This window comes from Sciurus vulgaris, assembly GCF_902686455.1.
Source record: "Sciurus vulgaris genome assembly, chromosome: 8".
NCBI lineage: Eukaryota > Metazoa > Chordata > Mammalia > Rodentia > Sciuridae > Sciurus > Sciurus vulgaris.
Genome location: NC_136468.1, coordinates 147,643,256 through 147,657,665, shown reverse-complemented (window position 1 = coordinate 147,657,665; position 14,410 = coordinate 147,643,256). Strand labels below are relative to the sequence as shown.

General features: G+C 44.3%; 1 protein-coding gene across 5 annotated transcripts in view; it reads left to right on the top strand.

Moving 5' to 3' along the window:
* SBNO1 (strawberry notch homolog 1) overlaps positions 1-4,761 on the top strand; it is a 55,813-nt gene extending 51,052 nt beyond the window's left edge. For 4 of the 5 annotated variants that reach the window (XM_079150443.1, XM_079150442.1, XM_079150441.1 and 1 more), the window contains one exon: positions 193-4,761. In XM_079150443.1, the coding sequence (XP_079006569.1) occupies positions 193-335 (143 nt within the window). In that variant the 3' untranslated portion in view covers positions 336-4,761. The remainder of the gene's footprint in view (positions 1-192) is intronic. The other variant, XM_079150440.1, reaches the window with a different exon arrangement.
* The last annotated feature ends 9,649 nt before the right edge of the window (positions 4,762-14,410 follow it).

The following is a 14,410-nucleotide window of genomic DNA, read 5'->3' as shown; positions in this document are numbered from 1 at the left end:
GAAACACTGCTGAGAAATCAGGTTAAATCTTAATGGAGCATTGCAATTTTTAGGTATTCATTTAATTTTTTTTGCAAAGTTTTTGTTCATTATGCTTAATATTATGCCTCATTTTGAATCTGCTGTGAAGCTGTAAAATATACTATGGTTTCTACTGGATGTCGTTTTTTAAATTCCTGTTGCTAATTGCAGGTTTAATCATTCCGGCAAATTGTGTATCTCCTCTTGTAAATCTCCTGTCAACTTCAGACCAGTCTCAACAGCTTGCAGTCCAACAAAAACAGTTATGGCAGCAGCATCACCCACAGAGCATCGCCAACTTGAGCAACGCATAAAGAAAAGATAGGTTTCAACACGGATGTATCTGAAATGCTGTGGGAGCATATCATTTGCATAAAAATCAGGGACAGTTTCCAAAGAATTATATATTTTTTTCAGTTGTGCTCTCTGTAGTTAATTTTTTGGGGAATAAGGACAACCTGGAATAGATAACAAAACTGAAAATCAGCAGTGCCGATGGTGGTACATGTGTCTTTCCTTTTGCTTCCTTTGGGACTTTTCTGTATGCTTTTACTTTGGGTGAGCAGAGGAGGGTGTGTGTATGTGTGTGTGTGTGTGTGTGTATGAGAGAGAGAGAGAGAGTGAGTCTGTGGATTTGTTAAAGGCTACAAACCACAATGAATTTAAATGCTTGGAACTTCCCAAACTGGCTCTACTTTTCTGTTACACAGTGCTCAGGGTTAACGCAGTGCATCCATGTCATTGCTGTGGGAGTTATCCCCAGATGCATGTGTTTCAAGTCTGTAATTATAGAAAATATATATTGGTTTCTTTTTCCAACTTAAACAATAGGTTTACTAAAGCATGAAATGAAAGGTTGCATTATCATGCATTCGGGTTCTTCTGTAGTTTTTGTTCTGACCGTGCATGTCTTTGAAGCATGCGTAAACAAGATTAACACAGGAGTCAAGTATCAGAGAGAAACATTTTTAGGTGTACAGCATTGGTCATTGCATTTTTATAGTGTTTATACCTGGGTATTGCTTCTAACCCCACAACCCCCCCCATCTCCTCTTGCCCCAGGTTTCTTGTCAAGATAATGAGTACATACCTTTTTTTGTGATAAAACTCTGAAAAATTAATGTATTAATAGTATTCCTAATGTGTGCTGCAAAAATGGCTATAAGCTCCTTTTCCTAAAGTTACATTTTCCTTAACTTAAGGACAGTTTTAGAAAGAAGTACGATTGGCTTCCATCTTGCAAACAATCTTTTTTTCATTATCTGGATTTACTTTGTCACTCAAACAGGAAACCATACTTGAGTTGTGAACTAGACAATGAGGAAACACTTGAGGCTTCTGCTGTATGTGTTTTTTGTTGTTGTTGTTGTTGATGATGTTGTTGTCGTTGTTACCCAGTAACTTGAATATGTTTAACATGTTGTAAGACATTGTAGAGTTTATTTCAAACTGTTAAAAATGGTAATGTACAAATGTGAATAGACACTTATCTATAACATGGGTAAGTTTTGTGTCGCCTATAATAGATGTTTATAAAAAAGCGAATGAGGGGACGTTGGTCTTTTTGTTTCCCCCCCTCCTTTTTTTGCTTGCACAGGTTGCACTATTGAAAAATTGAGATTGTATAAACCTGGTCAAAAGCTGCAAGATACCAATATCTTGTAGGTGTTAAATAAAAAAGTTATTATACTAATGAAGTGGACTCTTGTTTAGGCCCTCACTGGGGACTTTTAGAAGTAGTCTGATGGGGCTCTGTAGAAGTTGGTATAGCCTCAGCATTCCAGGTAGATGTAGAGTCCGTTTAAAATTTACTGCTTCAATTTGAGGTATTGTTGAGGAAGCAGTAACATGACAATACTTTTGAAAATGGAATTGTTCCCTTTGTAGCTTTTTAAATTTCTGAGAGAATTGGGTGAGATGTGTGTTAAGTGATAGAAACTGATGGAACGTTTAGGGCTTCCATCCTCTTTGTTTCTTTTAAGCCTGAGTTTGGTTAAGTTTACCCAATAAGGTTTTTTTTTTGGATTTATTTATTCTTAGTGCCTAAAAGAACAAATTGGGAATAACTTCTCTTGTTGGGCACATTTTGCCCAGTGGATGCAACTTTTATCCTCAGTCTAGTCCGTGTATCTCAGGCAGTGATCCATATGGATATCCATCAGTGCCCCTTGTCAGAGCCACTAGATCCAGCTGGCAACCATGAGCAGAGTTGTGTCCACCTTAGTAGCACCTCCAAGTTAGTGCTTCTGTTTTTAAGCTGGTGATCTGGTCAGCACCCTTCAGCGTGTTAAGGTGAATGTGAACATGAACTGGGGAAGGGAGGCATGTCTAATCTCCCTCCCATGAGGCAAAATGCTGGCGTCAGGAAAGGTACTCTGAGGTTGTTGACTCTACTCCCCTTTCTGGGTATGAGGGTGTCTGTTTCACCAGGTCCTGTGTTTTTTATGGTGTTTTTAGAACAGCATCAGAAGAAATATTCTTTAGCAGATACTTAAATGACATTTTCCCTCATCCCACCCCAGGTCATGCTGTCATGTTTGTTCTTAGAGTAGCCACCTTGATACAGAAGGGCCTATGTAGGTTCTGTTCTTTGTAGAACCTCCTTTTTGTTGTTTATTTAAAAAGTAAGATCCAGAAATAAGACATCTGAAAGACTTTCAAAAGGTAACCAGTGTGGATGATTGGGAGCTGGGTACCACATGCCCACACCTGTTGTGCATGTATAGCACCCAAAGGCTAGTGCCCACCCCCTCTGGAGGTGAACATCTGGCATCTTTACTGTTCTCCTACAAAAGTCAGCTAGTCTTAAGTCAGCCACAAGCGAAGTCCCAGCATTCAAGGATTTCTGTCAAAAATTAAGTCTTCACAACAACTAATCTAATATAAAATAACATCTGTTTTGCAGGATCTAAATGCCACATGTGTACCCAGCTTGTTTAACCCAACGTGAGTCTATTTGGCCTCTCCAATGCCTTTTTTTCCTCTTTAGCAATATGATTCTGAGCATGCAGATCTGATTGTAAATCATGTCAGTGTTTCAGAGTTTACAGTGCTGATTATACTGAAAACCACTCCCTGAGTCCAGAGCTGCTCATTTGTTGTAGTTGGGGAAGTGGTGTCCCCTCACTCAGCAGCCTCCATCCCGCAGGTTCTTTCTGCAGTCTAGCTGCATTATCCAGATAGGTTTTCAAAAGTGTTGAATTCATAGAAATATTAGCATGTTAACAAAGTATTTCTTCAAACAAAATTGGATCAAAAAGTAGATGTGTTTAGCAGTTTTCCCTTTGCTACTAAATTGCAGATGCTCTTCAGTATCTTCTCTTTACATGTATATAAATTAGCAAGAACCAGCATCCAAAGCACTGTAGGGGAGAGAGAATGTATTTATTCTAACTCATTAGCACTTCAGAAACCTTTTTGAGTTGCAACAATGAACCTTTTAGTTTTGAGTTTGCTCTATCTTTAAAAGTAAAAGTTCTGGATTACTAAACTTCAGGGGAATATAATGTTTTAGAGTCACAATTTTTTACTGTAGCCCCTGAGGCATCGATTGGCTGGTCTCCATATGATGCTCTATTAGAACAGCTTCTAACAGGGAAGAAAGGTGCCAGGACGCCACTTACAGTTGTGCGATGGGACCCACCTCCTCCTTCCACCCCCTCTTCATTGTAGCATGAGGGCAGAAAGCAGTAGAGGATTGCTGCATCTCACATTATGAAGGTAGGGACAGACGTTCCTTTCAGGTCCTTTTCTTGGTAAGATCTCAGAGGGAAGGACCTTACCCAGGTTCTCTCATTTTAAAAATATACCTGGGCCTTATTGGGTGGTTTCTAAGATGGTGCTACGAAGGCGCATTGTCGGGCTGGATCCAGATGAGGACTGTTGGTTAGTTCAGGAGTTCCGAGTGCAGATACAACCACTGTGATGGTGGGCATTTGTTGTGCCCTTCCTTGTGTCTGCGATCTCCGTGGCTAACACCACACCCACATACACTTGTGCGTGCACATTTTGCTGCTGAAACGTAGCAAGCATTCCATGTCATGGCTGCAGCTCAGCAAAACCATTTGCAGAACAATTCCTCATTCAAGGCCAGTTGTCCAATACAGATGTCATGTCCTTTAAGTGAAAGAGACATCTAGATGCCTGCAACTCCAGCTTGTTAGCTAGTGTTCGTCTGAGTGTGTTGGTGATCTCTAGAGCCCGCCCTCTAATGTATGCTGTACTTATATATATGTACATACGTGTGTGTATATATAGAAATGAGTTCTTTTGAATTCTGAATGTAAATATTTCTTGTACATTGGGACCCTACCTGCTTGTTTTTCCCTCTCCCATCTTCACTCCTATTTATTCTTTTCTTGACTTCCCATATGGGGCATCTTAACCTTTTTTTTTTTTTTAAATAATTTAGAAAAGCGTGGAAAACTTATTTTAGTTGGAATTGTTTCTATATTTTGGCATTTAGTTTCGAATTTTGCTATAGAATTCCTGTCTGGTCTGTGTTAATGTTTTTCAACATGCTTGTTTTGTGTTTTTGTTACAGTTTTTACTGCGTGCAGTACATTGTGTTGGAGGAGTGCACTTGAGTGCCATTTCTGACACTGTCATCATGACTGGTTATGCTCATTCACGTTCCTTGGAGGCTGTAGTGAGCCTGATGTTTTCACATTTAAAAAAAAAAAAAAAAAAAAAAAAAAATGCTTCCCAAAACTTGCTTGAAGCTCCTCTAACTTCTTCAGTGCATTTGGGGTCAAGCCTAACTCTTCAGGAAACCTGACTTTCCTCTGCCCTTGCAAATTTGCAGGCCTGCACCAAGCCCCAGAGCTCCAGCTTTCCACCTGATAGGAACATCTTTGCAGATTTGAAACTGTGGCTCATGGCCTGCTGCTGCTGCTGCAGATTCCTTGTGTTTATTTAAAGAGGTTGGGGCTGGCTATATTTTTAAACCATGTAGAACAATCAGAACATACTTCGCAACAAATGCAGGTAATCTGCTTTTGCTACAACTTAAGGATATCTTTAGCAGGTGGGAGACAGTCTGATAGAAGGTTGACAGGTGACTTTAGAGAATGCACATAAAGGAACAACTGTCCTCCCAAGGGGAGCGCCACCAGGGAAGGCTGCCGTAACCTCCAGCACACAACAGTTTCTTTTGAAGGGCCAGTGAGTCTCCTCAACGGCTGCTCTCCCCTGTGTTGGGGACTTGGTGTTTTTTTGTTTTTTTTTTTTTTTTTTTTTTTTTTTTAAAACCCCTCTCTCTAAGAATTGAACCCAGGGCTTCTCACATGCTAGGCAAGCTCTGTACACTGAACCACACCCCAGTCCTGGGGACTCCACTTGAAGCTCGGGGCTGAGCTAGAGTAAGGCGTTCTAATAGTGTTGGCGATAGGGAAGGCCCTGGGCTGGTTCACGGACACAGTGGCAGTCACCACCCAGGAAGCAAACTTGGGGGTTTTCGTTGTTGTTTTTTTGTTTTGTTTTTGCTGTGCTGGGGATTGAAGCCAGAGCCTTGTGCATGCAAGGCAAGCACCCTACCAACTGAGCTATCTCCCCAGCCGCAAGCATTGCTTTTATTTTATTTTCAGATTTTGCACCTTTAAGAAAACGTTCCTCTCTGATTTTCAGGAAAGATTGCTCTGAGCACTTCCTGGGCCTTTGGTTCATGAACAGGTTTCATTCATTACTATTTAGCTTGGTAGACAAGTTAACATTTTATGTTGTCTACATTTGGATGAGTCTTGTCAGGAATCGGGGCCTGTCACAGATCCTGCTAGCGCAAGTCCCCTTCTCAGAGCCCGCTTGCCTGGCCGCCTGCTGTGCCCCCAGCAGCAGTTGGCCTGTGTGGTTTGCAGCAGCAGTGTGGCAGGGTATAGTTCGGCTAGATTACCGTCCTGCAGAGTTGATGGCAGTAAAGCTTTTGCGATTCAGGCCTCCTTGGGGCTGAAGGTCAGTCTGCAGGTTCCTTGGGGAGAACTCACCTGGCTTTTGCACTTCCGACCTCCTAACCCAGACCCTGTCCTGAGGAGTCATCTCTGGCTACTGGGCACTGAGGGCCTTTCTCACTGTGGCAGTGCTTGTGGCATTGAAGAGGGTAAAGAAGCTTGAGTCTTCCTTCTGGCTCCCACTTGTGGGACAGAGAGAGCTTTGTTTCTACAGAGCACATTGCAGTCTCACCACTATAAGGAAAAAATCATCCTGTTCATGGTTTATACTGAATTTGCAAACTACTGATATTATTTTTCACTAGCCACTTGTATCTACCATCAACCATGAGAGGTGGGAAGAGGTATGCTGTATCTCTGCAATAAAACTTTTGCCAGGTTCTACCTCCTTGAGCAAAGGATATTTTCTACGTAGGCGTAGATCTTCCTTCTTTATTAATCCGACATGGTGCATCTTGAGACGACATCTGGTGGAATCCAAAGACCAGAGGTGGATGTGAACTCTGGGTTGTCTTTGTTCTGTTCTCTTCGGTCTCGCTTTTTGTATCACTGCTCTGTTCCGGAGTGTCTGTGTGAAGGGTCCGCACTGTTCTCAGCGATGCTGCACTGCTGCCTTGGACTGTCCTGGGAACACGGTACCGAGTGTCCAGAATCGACTGTCCCCACCATTTTGATATGTAACTAAACATCCGTCTCATGCAATAAAAGTGTGTCGGCTGCATCTAGCAACAAGGTTTACTCTCGCAAGTAAAAAGATCAACTATGAAGCAACAAATTCTGTATTTAGGTTTTTGTTGTTTTTGTTTTTCTCTTTTTTTTTTTTTGTAAAATTCTTAAATAAATTAAAGAAAATAAACGATAAGCTTCTCTCTCGGCTTTTGTTCTCTCTCTGCTTCTGTTGCCCTGGGTAGGTGCCACCTCACTCGCCTAGAGAGCTCTTCTCCCTGTGGGAGGCGAGGGCTTGTTTGTGGGCCTCTAGTTTAAAATGAGTCGTAGAAGACTTTGATCTAGGAGGCTCACACGTTCAAGGCTAGCCTCAGAAACTTGGTGAGACCCTGTATCAGGTTTTTTTAAGAAAAGAAGGCAGGGGGTATGCTGGGAATGTGGCTCAGTATTTAAGTGGTTAGGCACCTCTGGGTTCAGTCCCTATACCAAAAAAAAGTTTTTCTGGTGGTTATGAAAGTCAGGAGAACCTCGGGAATGCAGCAAGGGCCTGGGGCAGGGGACTTTGAGGAGGTGACTGACCATTGGGCCAACACCAGAAAGCTGCATGCCTCTGGGATGCAGGTGGGTAGGCATGAGGGACAGGGGCCCGGCCCCACCCCTGGAGGGGAAGTGAGAGAATTGGAAATGGATGGGAAGCACTACCATTTTACAGCCAGCAGCTCACTGTGGGAGTGTGTCGCACCTTCACCTTCCTCACCTGCTTTAAGACCTGTGAGGTCCAGGAACTGTCACCTGTGGTTTACAGGGAGACAGACCTGGGCATCAGGGAGCCCACAGGGCTGGGGCCTGCTTCCGTCCAGGTAGTGTGGGCGGGGAGGACAGGGCAGAGCCCCAGGATGGGTTGACAATGTTCAGAATGTTTCTAGTGCGGGTTTCTCTGTAGCGGTCTGCTTGAGAGTTGTGTTTAATTTGCAGCGTGAAATACTCAAGTGAATTTAAACAAATTTGTGAATGGTGTTAGTATTTAGCGGAATTAAATTTGTCAAATATGTGGAACAGCTTAATTGAAGAACAGTCAAAGGGAATGTTTTAAATTTAAACTATAATTTGAGGGGCTGGGGAGATAGCTCAGTCGGTAGAGTGCTCGCTTTGTAAGCACAAGGCCCTGGGTTTGATCCCCAGCACCAAAAAAAAAAAAAAAAAAAAAAAAAAACCCTAAAATTTGGCAAATACTTGTTGAGCTTGACGATTAAAAGGAAACTTATGTTTTAAATGTCTAACTTTTTTTTTTTTAACCACTGGGGATTGAACCCAGGGGTGCTTTGCCATTGAGCTCCGCTCCACTGCCAGCCCTTTGTGTTGTTCATTTGGAGACAAGTTCTCACTAAGTTGCTTAGGGCCTGGCTAAGTTGCTGAGGCTGGCCTTGAACTTGTAACCCTCCTTCCTCAGTAACCTTGATAAATTGAGTATTGGCCAGGCAAGCTGGCACATGCCTGTAATCCCAGCAATTTAGGAGTCTGAGGCAGGAGGATGGGAAATTCAACTCCAGTCCGTGCAACTTAACCTGCCTAAAAATAAAGAAGTTTGAGAATGTACCTCAGTGGTAAAAGCGCCCCTGGGTTCGATCCCCAGGACCAAAATAAATAAAAAATACAGTAACGAGTATGTATTTGAATAAGAAACAAGAGACCAAGGGGCTGGGGATATAGCTCAGTCGGTAGGTCGGATCCCCAGCACGGCCAAGAAAAAAGAAAACGAGACCACAAGTCAAGCAGAGCCTCTGCCGTCCCCTGCGTTTTCTTGCTGCAGTTAATTTACTCTGACCTCTTTCTCTTCAGTGTTTTCTGTCTCCAAGTTGGGGGTCACCCTTGCCATGTGTCACCCTGATCCTGGGCACCAGTGAAACCTGGCTCCAGGTGTTGGGGCGGTGCCCTGGCGTGGTGGGGTGTCCAGCAGCATCCCTGGTTTACGCCCACGGGATTTCACTAGTATATGCTCTTTCCCCAGTTGTGACAACCCAGAATGTCTGCGGACGTTGCCAGATATCCCATGAGGGGCAAAATCATCCTTGGGAACCACTGTCCGAGCAAATCGGCCATAAAAAGGCAAGAGCTTGTGTCTACGGGTGTGTGTGGGTGTGTGCGCGTGTGCACGTTATGGAGGACAAATCCCATGAACAAAGGGCGCCACCCCCGAGATACAGAAAACACAAATGTTACCGGGCCGATGGCTTGGAATATGTGCAATACCATTTCCATACGTATGAATATTTATCAGCTAGTCATTTGAGAGCGTGATGTAAAGAAGCCATCTGTGGAGGCCTTTATGGGGAGAAAGAAGCTAAAAGAAATGTGCAAAATGCTTATTTTTAGAGTCCGATTCTCTGAGAGTTGGCTTGGTCCTCGGAAAGCTGCCCACTCTGGTGTCAAGTGTATTACTGGGTTAGGAGAGGCAGTGCCCTGCCCTGGGACAATGCACTGTTGACTAAAGAGCCACCCGAGTAGCACACACAGGTGGCGGCGAGGCCATGCTGAAATATGTGGTTTTACTTCTGAGATGGGTGGTTTGTCCGGGGAAGAGCTGCCAGGCCATGGCGACAGGACAGGCCGATGAGGTGCAGCGGAAACTGCGTTTCTCTCTGCACTGCTGCCCCCATCCCCTCTCCCTGCCGAGGTTCTGTTAGTCTGTTCATCTTTTCTTGGGGAACTTTATGGAGGGTACATTTTGGAGTCTCACAGAAGACAGCCTAATGTCTGTTCCTCTGTTTGGTTTCAGGTATGATTCGTTTTTGCAAAGATTAATGTGAGAGCCCTCGGTGGCTGGAAAAATCCGAACTCGGATAATTAACTAAATTCTAGGAAGTTGGTTGGACCCAGTGTCTCACATCTGTAATCCCAGCGACTCGGGAGGCTGAGGCAGGAGGATCCCATGTTGCAGACCAGCCTGGGAGATTTAGCAAGACTCTGTCTCAAAAAAAAATTTTTAAAGGGGGGATGTAGCTCCGTAGTAAAGTGATCCTGGGTTCAACCCTCAGTGTAAAATATTTTTTAAAAATGTAGGAAGTTAGGAAATTCAACAGCATTAACCTGCAGTCAAAACTACTTAACAAGGGCTGGGGATATGGCTTAGTTGGTAGAGTGCTTGCCTTGCAAGCACAAGGCCTTGGGTTCAATCCCCAGCACCACAAAAAAAAAAAAAAAAAAGTACTTAACAAAACACTGAAACTTTTTTCTTTTTTGAAGTGCTGGGGAACCCAGGGCCTGCACATGCTAGGCTGGGGACAGGCTTATGTCCTCATGTTTGCATGTCCCATTTTTCGCTTTCTTCTCAGAGGAAATCAGTTTTAAGAAACCCTTGCCGGGCGCACCCCTTTAATCCTGGCAACTCTCATGGCTGAGACAGGAGGATTGAAAGTTCTAGGCCAGCCTCAGCAATTTAGGGAGACCCTGTCTCAAAAAGTAAAACAGGCTGGGGATGTGGCTCAGTGGCCGAGGCTCCCTGGTACCTCAAAACAAAACTCAAACTTAGATGTCTAAAATGATTGGCAAACAGTTGTCCACGGGTCACATCCTGTCCACTACCTGTTACTGCATGGCCTCGAAAGCTGAGAACGGCTTTTGCATTTTGAAATTGTTGGGGGGAAAAAAGATGATTTTATAATGTGAAAATTATATGAAATTCAAATTTCAGTTTCATAAATAAAGTTTCATTGGAAGGCAGCCATGCCTGTTCTTTTCTGTATTGTCTCTGGCCACTTTAGAGCTACAGTGGCAGAGCTTTGTAGTTACAAAGGCTTCATGACTGACAAATAAATATTGGCTATCAGGCCCTTTACGTGAAATGCTTGCTGGCTGGAGCCCACCCAGGGATGCAAAAAAAAAAAAAAAGGTTGGTTCTAGGTCTCAAAACAGAAGTGATGGCAGAAACAAAACTGAAAATTTGCAAATGTTCAGAGTCAACCGCTGATCAAAACTCGGAGGCTGGGTTTGGTAATACACACCTGTAATCCCAGCTATTGCAGAGACTTGAGGCGGCAGGATCACAAATTCAAGACCAGTTTGGGCAGCGAGACCCCAATCTTAAAAAGAAAAAGAGTTGAGGATGTAATTCATGGTAACGCATGGTGGAGCGCTTGCTAGCATACATGCAGGTGGCCCTGCATCGGTCCCTAGCACGTCAAAATACAAAAGCAAAAAGTCTCAAGTTGACACAAGGGCAGGTTTTATGTCCTCGGGGCATTGGAATTGCTGTGGTAACTGATCAGGGCACTTGTACTTTGTCAGGCCATCGAGCTGGTGGGTCTTACTTGATTGGTTTCTTAGGTCAGTGATCTTTTTTGGTCCAATTGGGGTTGGTCAGCAGGGCACTGTGGCACACATCTGTAATTCCAGTGGCCTGGGAGAGAGGAGGATCATAAGTTCAAGGCCAACTAAAGCAACTTAGCATTCCCTGTCTTAAAAAATAAAAAGGGCTGAGGATGTGGTTCAGTGGTTAAGCACCCCTGGGTTCCATCCCTGGAACAAAAAGAAGAAAAGAGAGTCACCTAGGTGAGTTTCCTATATTGATAATATTTAGTGGAGCCACTGGGAATGTTACTTCCCCTTTGATAGCTTTCAACTCTTAAGAGGAAGGGGAAAAAAAAATCCCAATTCTTTTTGAAGCCTATTGAGATGAGTTGAATGGTTTTGTCACCACAGATGTAGATGTGACCTTAGTTGAAAAAGAGACGTAACCCACCGAAGGATCTCCAGATGAGATCAACCCAGGCTAGGGGGGCCCCTGAATCCAATGACGAGCGTTCCTAGAAAAGTAAGGACTCCAGGGAAGAAGGCCGTGTGAGGGAAGGCAAGGCGGAGCCTGGAGTGAGGTGGCCACGCATCTAGACACCTGGGCCACCAGAGGGTTAAGAGGCAAAGAGTCTTCCCACAGCCTTCAGAGAAGTGTGGACTGCCAGCCCCTCCGTCAGACTTCTGGCTTCCACCACTGAGAACAAACGGTGGTAGTTGTAAGCCACCATGGCAGTGGTGACTTCTTAGGACTGTCCTAGGAAGCTGGCATGCCTGATACGCAAAGTGAGCTGTAACCAGGACGAAGGATGAGAGCTGGGTCCCTCTGGTCTCTTGGAGCACTTGAGGTCATTTATGGAATGTTCTCTGTGCCTAAGAAGCTCAGGCTCATGAAAGATACAGATCGGGTTGGATACAATAGCAGGCATTGTAGGCTTAACAGAGGAACCAACCAGGAAAGGTTTTTTGGAGATGGGGATATTTGATTTGGGCTTTGATGGATGAACAGGAGTTCTCCAAGTGGAGCACAAAGGCTCAGATGTGGGAATACACAAGTCTCAAGGTCATAATGCAATCCAGCCTGGAGAATAAGAAGTGAAATGAAGTCAGGTAAGGTGGTGACCCCAACATGGTAGAGGGAGAAGATAACTAAATATGGTGTCCTGGCTACAATTGATCTGTTTCCTTCTTTCTTTCCTCCCTTCTTTTCTCAGTACTGGGGATTGCATCCAGGGGCATTTTCCCACTGAGCCACACCCCCAGTCCTTTTTATTTTGAGACAGGGTCTTGCTATGTTGTTGAGGCTGCCCTAGAACTTAGGATCTGCCTCAGCCTCCCAAGTAACAGGGATCACAGGCACGTGCCACTGTGCCCGTTAGAATATGTTTCTGGACAATATGGGGACTGTCCTGCCCAGCCACCCCTAGAATAGTGCCTGGCAGTAGATGCTTGGTGAACGGTTCCCAAACGAAGAGGAAGACACATGGTCACCTCATTAGATGCAGAAAAGGCATTTTATAAAAGGCAACACCTTCTCATGATAAAAATCAGCCAAAAACTAGGGATAGAAGGGAGCTTCATAAAGGACATCTATGAAGAGCCCACAGAAGACATTGTGCTAAATGACAAAAGCCAGTCACGCCCCATCAGGAATAAAAGATGTCTGCTCCCTCCAATGCTTTTCTACTCAACGTCCTACTGGAGATTCTAGTGAGGTCGGTTGGGGGAGAAGGAGACAGAAGGCATCCAACTGGAATCCAAGAAGGAAAACTGTCTCTGTCTGCAGACGACACGATCTTATACACAGAGAACCCCAAAGAGCTGGGTGCGATGTTGCACACCTGTGATCCCAGCAACTCGGGAGACTGAGGCAGGAGGACGGCAAGTTTGAGGCCAGCCTCGGCACCTTAGCAAGACCTTGTTTTAAAATAAAAAATAAAAAGGCCTGGGGGAATGTAGTTCAATGGTAGAGCACCCCTGGGTTCAATCCCCAGAACCACAAAAAAGAAACTCCTGAAGATTCATGCACACACTATGAGAGCTAGAGAGTGACTTCAGGAGTTGTAGGATACAAGATCAGCACAAAAAAATCAGTTGTACTTCTATGCACAGCAGTGAACACAATCCTAAATGAAATTAGGAGGACAATTGCATTTATAATACCATCAAAAATAATGCAATGCTAAGCCAGGCACGGTGATGCGTGCCTGAAGACTGAGCTCCTTGCAGGGATCACTCAAGTTCCAGGCCAGCCTGGGCAACTATAAATCTGTCTCAACAAACAAACAAACATGCACACAAAGAAAAAGAGCCTTAGGAATAAATTTATCCAAAGAAATAAAAAGTCGTGTACACTGTAGAACATCATCAGAATTTTTAAAATTAAGATAAATCAATGGAAAGACATCCTGTGTTCATGGTTTGGAAGACTTGATACTTCGTTTAAGTGACTGGCGGTGTAGCTCAGTGGGTACAGCACTTGCCTAGCATGCCTAGCTAGGGCCCTGAGTTTGATCCCTAACACTTCCCCTGGAAAAAAATATGAAGATAGCAACACTTCCTAAATCGAGACTGATTTAGTATAAGCTTTATCAAAACTCCAGTTGTCTCTTACTGCAGAAATGGACAACCTGGTCCTGAAACTCATGTGGAAATAAATGCAAGGAATCAAAGCTGGGTGCGGTGGCACATACCTGTAATCCCAGCCACTCGGAAGGCCGTGGCAGGAGGATCACAAGTTCAAGGCCAGCCTCATAAACTTAGTGAAGCCCTAAGCAAAGCCATACCCTGTCTCAAAAAATAAAAAGGATTGGCGAGGGAGCTCAATGGTAAAGAAGTTCTGGGTTCAATCTCCAGTACCCCCTCTGCCAAAAAAATAAAAGGTAACTCATAGAATGGGAGAAAAATCACATAAGAGTCTAGTATGGTTAGGCGTGGTGGTGCACATCTGTAATCCCAGCGGTTTGGGAGGCTGTGGTAGGAGGATCTCTAGTTCAAAGCCAATCTCATCAACTTAGCGAGGTGCTTAGCAACTCAGCGGGACCCTGTCTCTAATAAAATATTGAAAAAGGGCCGGGGATGTGGCTCAGTGATTGAGCACCCCTGGGTTTGACCCAAACCCAGTACCAAAAAAAATTCCTAGGGGAGCAGCAGATCAAAGTAGACATCTCCCCAAGGAAGAATGAAAAGGGCCAGTAGGCACCTGAAAACATGCTCAGTGTCACTCTCACTAGGGAAATGGAAATCAAAGCCACAAGGAGACACCAGCTCTCACCTACTAGGTTACTTAAGATTAAAAAGATATTAGGAAGGATTGTTGCTGACATGGGGAAACTGGAACCCTCCGACACTGCTGTTAAGAATGCGAAAGGGCACAGCCTCTGAGGAATGCCACTCCGTAGTTTCTCAGAAAGTCAAAGATGCCAGGAGTGGTGTTGCACATTGGTGAGCCCAGCAACTGGAGTCTAAGGCAAGAGGATCACAAGTTGGAGGCC